The sequence below is a fragment of the Rhamphochromis longiceps genome, linkage group LG11 (genome assembly GCF_057381845.1).
Source record: "Rhamphochromis longiceps isolate RC_006_pf linkage group LG11, R_longiceps_female_GT1.1, whole genome shotgun sequence".
Taxonomy (NCBI): domain Eukaryota; kingdom Metazoa; phylum Chordata; class Actinopteri; order Cichliformes; family Cichlidae; genus Rhamphochromis; species Rhamphochromis longiceps.
The window spans coordinates 2434651-2440000 of NC_140567.1; the positions used below are offsets into that span (position 1 = coordinate 2434651).

The 5350-nt window shown below is 42.1% G+C and overlaps 1 protein-coding gene across 4 annotated transcripts in view; it reads right to left on the reverse strand.

Annotated features, from left to right (window-relative positions):
* Positions 1-1379: 1379 nt before the first annotated feature.
* Positions 1380-5350, reverse strand: part of LOC146658399 (glycerol-3-phosphate dehydrogenase 1-like protein) — an 18031-nt gene continuing 14060 nt past the window's right edge. For all 4 annotated transcript variants that reach the window (XR_014913711.1, XM_085422020.1, XM_085422019.1 and 1 more), the window contains one exon: positions 1380-2791. Coding sequence is in view for 3 of the 4 variants with exons in the window: in XM_085422020.1 (XP_085278146.1) it covers positions 2695-2791 (97 nt within the window). In the remaining variant the exon portion in view is untranslated. The remainder of the gene's footprint in view (positions 2792-5350) is intronic.

Genomic DNA, 5350 nt, shown 5'->3' on the forward strand with positions numbered 1-5350 from the left:
TAGTACCAGCCAGCCGCACCATTGCGCCACCAGGCGGACTGGAGCGTCAGGTTAGGTTGAAGCTTGACATCCAGAGTTTTCTTCTTCTGGCTCCACGTGTTTGGAAAGGAAAACCATCCAAGCAATCTTTGAATGGTGAATGTTTTGTTCGTGTATTTTTGCATTATGGGTTAATATAAAAGTGACTGTATTATTACTTGAATAATTTCTGTGAGATTAAAGATTGATGAATAAATACTAACAAGGTCCAGAGTAATTAGGTGAGTGAGCACGATTTTACTGTTAGGCATATAGTTTTTTATTTTATTTTCTCCAGTCTTTGAAGATGAAATATTTGTGGTGGCCTACCACACCAGCTGTCAGATATCTATAATACAATCTTGAGATCCTTTCCTAGGGGATTCAACTCTCACTCAAATCTTGATCCAAGTGACCTCATTAATTAACAGGATGGCAGACGGGATCGCTCTCTTGCTACGAGTGTCGTCCACTCAATCGCACACACATTCAAACAGCACTTCATGCCTATGCACTTACTATGATTGTCATTTACTGGTTTGTTTCGTATTATTGTCCTGCTGCATAACCTGAATGCACTTAAGCTTCAGAGCATGAAATGCTAGCTGGACATTCTCCTGTAGAGAACAGAATCCATGGTTTCATGTATTACAGCAAGTCTTCCAGGTCCCGAAGCAGCAAAGTAGCCCTAGAGCACCACACTACCACCGACAAATCTTGCAACAAGTTCAGCTTTGTGTCATGGATCCACAGAATATCTTCCCAAACGTGCCCTTTTTGGCTGGCACTGGTTTTCACCTTGAACTCTCCAATGGATGCCATTTGTACCCAGTCTCTTTCTTAGGTTTACCCCTGTTCCAAGTTCTCTCCATTGGTGCATAATGGCTCACAGCATGGTTCACTGGAGTAAAATGGCTTTAGAACCTTTTTCATACTCAGATGTCAGTGACTTTGTTTCTCATCTCTTCTTGAGTTTCTTTAGAGAGTCTGATTGACAGCCACCTATATTATCCATGGGTGGCAGCCTGTCATTCATTGGCTTTAACTTATCCTTACAGGCCATTAGATCTTGGTGGGAGAATAATTGTGGTAAATTGCCAAACAATGTCCAGAGCCAGCGGGCTGGGTTTTCTATAGATATGTGGCCTGGACTAGTGAATCAGCTTATACTTTTAAAAAAGTACTACAAATTTTACCCCAGGTCTACTTCAAGTGGTGTCAAACGTTTGTGCTGATGGAGCCGAAACCACGTTTGTGCTGCAAAAATCATCATCTGTCCCGCTATCATTTTAATAAAAGAAAATTTCTAAAGAAATTTCAAAAGGGGCCCCTTTCAATGTTCCACAACTCAGACTTAACACTTTAGTGTAGTTTCTAATATTTTATTTCAGAATAGCAACAAAAATGTAACTAATGTTTCCTCAGTGGGTAGCTTCCTGCTGCAACTCTAAAGGTGTCGTGGACAGTTTACCTGACAGCCAGTGCTGGTTTTGTCAAAGGCATTCAAGTTTAGTCTGTTAATGCAAAATCAATTTAAGAGGCAAAGGTTTGCTAGTGCTACATGTGATCAAGCAAAATTATTTGTTTCACTTCCATTCATTACGTTTACCTGAACGAACACAAGCCAAGTGAAGCTGGAAAGACATTGAAATGCAGACATTTTCTCCGTGACTGAAGCGCATCGCCCTCTGCTGTGTGATGGATGCAGTGTGTCAAAGTGACCATGCTGGTGGCCACTGACAGGCAAGGTAGCAATGTTAATGAGCACACAACTGCTTATTGATATGTGACACATCTGATAAAAACAGAAACATACTGCAATGCAAAGGTTCCAGAAATATTTGGTCACAAACTGAGACAAATGTTAATGACAATCTTTCAAAAATAAATCAAAAACACAGAATGCAGCCTTTAAAAGATGGTAACCTGTAACCTATTATCCATCTCATGACACGATTCAAGATTAACAATGAAAACTTTTAGATAAAACATGGAGAAATCAGTCTGAGTGGCATTTATTCCAACAAATTAACAGCAGAATTCTGAGAAGGTTGCAACATCAGCACACTGAAGTATCACAGCTAAAGACACACAAGCTCATTATCCATTCATCTGTTTCCCAGCCTATTCCTATCACAAGGCTCACACACAAACACATGCTCTACCCAGAGCTGATCTTGTGCGTGCTGTTGTGTTTTAAGTCTAAGGAGCACCGTGGGCAGCTTGGTAATCAACCTGCCGAGAAAAATGTGAAGTTGGTCGTGTAGGTAACAAAAACAAATATAGCTGCCACAAAAGGCCCACGCTAAAACACAATTTCACTTATATAGATGTTATTGGGTGATTTGTTCCATGGTTTTGAAGCTCAGATTATACCTCGTTTTCATATGTGACAGTGGTTCAAGGGCTGGCATGGATACACACTGAGTGGGAGAGTCAGTCTTTGTTGTGTTTTAACACGGGGATTTATTTTTCATCCTACACTGTTGGAAGCCTGGAAGAACTTTTTCTGACAGTTTATCATTTCAATTTGTACAAAGGACTTTTTATTTTATGGGTGTTCTATTTAAAGCTGTTGGGGATTGTTTTTGACAGAATAAGAACCTAATGCAAACTTCACCTTAGAATGAAAATGATCAATGGAAAAACAACAGCTTCCTGAGACGCACCAGGCGATCACATGTCCTCTGGGTGGCTTTGCAGGCAGGAAATCATTTCTTGGACTGGCCTCTTCTCAAAACAAATCTGATAAACTGCTGTGAACAAAGGGAACCTGGAGAGAGGAAGGACAGAGTTAGAGCTTGACAAAGCAGAAAAGAGAAAATTCAAGTTATTAATTTCACATGTAACAAACGTATATAGACTAGATAAACAACAACAATACAGAAGTAAATAAATTCAAATTTAAAGTCAGAAAGAAAGTTCTAAACACTGATGAGCCAAAGTATGACCATCTCTACGATCTCAAAACGACCCAGTAACATATTTCAGTTTGTTTCAGCGTAGAATCCTAGTGCGGTTCATTACAGTAACTTCAATGAGTTTAGGGAGAGTTTGTTCTTTATTACCTATTTCTGCGTTTAAAAATAGTTCAAATCCTTTCGAAGTGTGTAGTTGTAGTAATAATAATAATAATAATAATAATAATAATAAGCGGCTGAGAGGTGGCTTGTGGTAGCCATCGAACCACATGGGGGAGAAATGGCGCCGTCACATTTCAAGCATCTACTCAATCCCACTGACATGACCTCCATACAGGAAGCAGATTCTGTGAGGAAAGGGATGACGCCCGTCACCGGGGGCAAGGTCACTTAGGCACTTAAACCACTCTTTGGTAAGGAGGACTTAATGCTGTGCTCCAGTTATGGAGAGAACACACTCCTCAACCTCCCCAGGAAAGTCCAGGTGAGGGCACTGGAAGCAAGAATCCATCATTAGTTGAACGTCAGATTCATTAATGTCGTTTTTGTCCTGGACAGGGGAATGCTGGACCAGCTCTTTATCAAGTCAGGGACATTCCAGTGCACGTGGGAGTTTGCCCAACCAGTCTACATGTGTTTTGTGGACTTGGAAAAGAAATTTCGACACATTCCTTAAGGGATTCAGTGGCAGGTGCTGAGGGACTAAGGGGTGTCTGGTCTGTTATTACAAGTCACATGGTTCCTGTACAACCACAGCGAGAGCTTGGACTACACCGGTGGTGGTAAGTCAGGCTTCTTCCCCTGGTGTTGGACTTCGCTAGGGTTTATCTTTGTTACTGATTCTGGCAGTTATATTGGGAAGTCTGCCTGGACACGGTTCTGTTGGCTTCATTTAGTGGTGAGCTCCAGCTCACAGTGGTCTGCAGCCCACCACTCAGGAATGAAAATCAGCACCTCCAGTTCCAAGACCATGGTTGTCACCAAAGAAGGCAGGGGCTGGTGCCCCAAGTGGAGTATCTTGGGGTCTTGTTCACGAGTGAGGGGAGGAGTGGACTGGGAGATTGACAGACAGGCTGATGTCGTCCATGGTGGTGAAGAAAGATCTCAACATAAAAGTGAAGCTGTTGATTTACTAGTTTATTTATATCCCTGTGGTCACGAGCTCTGGTTAAGATCTATCTTAAATTCTTAATAAATCTCCAACCATATCACCTGCTATGATGCCTGACAGCAGCGTCGCTGTTGTGCTGAGGCAGGCTATTGGTTGGTAGTTGGATGGGGGCCAGTCCCTTCTGGGGGATCAGGACTCTGACCTTTGGTTAGCCTGGTTCTTGTGCTGCCAGGCGCTCACAGAGTACAGTAGGTGTGATTCATATCAGGGACTGATACTTACCCTATCCTGTTCAGGAAGATTGAAGTAATCTGCTTTTAGATCATGTAGACATGATCTAATCATCTAATCTGTCCTATCCTGAGCGCAGAGTCAAGGGGCCATTTACGTGAAAAGGGAAAGACCATCTCTGAATCGAGGAGGGGCCTAAGGGTCCCTCTGTCACCATTTTATGTATATGCGTATTTTTGAGGCATTTCCCCACTGCTCCCAATTATATGTAAAGATAAACTAAAATTGAAATCCCTAATTCAAGCTCTGTACTTGTTATACACTACCAGTCAAAAGTCTGGACACACCTTGTCATTTAATGGTTTTCCGTTATTTTCATGACTGTTTACACTGTAGATTCAAACCGAATGCATCAAAACTATGAATGAACACATGTGGAATTATTTAGTAAACAAAAGTGTGAAATAACATATTTATATTTGAGATTCTTCCACGTAGCCTTCCTTTGCTTTGATTGCTGCTGCACACTCTTCATTCTCTCCATGAGCTTCATGAGGTCGTCACCTGAGACAGTTTTCCAACAGTCTTGAAGGAGTTCCCAGAGAAGCCGAGCACTCGTTGGTCCTTTGCCTTCACTTTGTTCTCCATCTCATCCCAAACCGTCTCCACTGGCTTTAGGTCAGGTGACCGTGTTTCGGGTCATTGTCATATTCAAACAAAGTAAATGATGGTGCAAGTAAAAGCAAACCAGATGGGATGGCATGTGGCTGCTGTGGTAGCCATGCTGGGTTAGTGTGCCTTCAGTTTTGAATAAATCCCCAACAGTGTCACCAGCAAATCACCTCCACACCATCACACCTTCCCCTCCATGCTTCACAGTGGGAACCATGTGTAACATAGTTAAAAATGGTTCAAGTTACATCCTGCTAAATGGGACGATGGCACCACCTACTGTTGGAAATGTCACGCTGCAGTGACTATGAAGGGCAAATGATGTTGGGTAATAATTAGAGTGATGGAGGATTCCCGTAGAGATAACGAATGGGTAAATTTCACGGACAGAAATGTT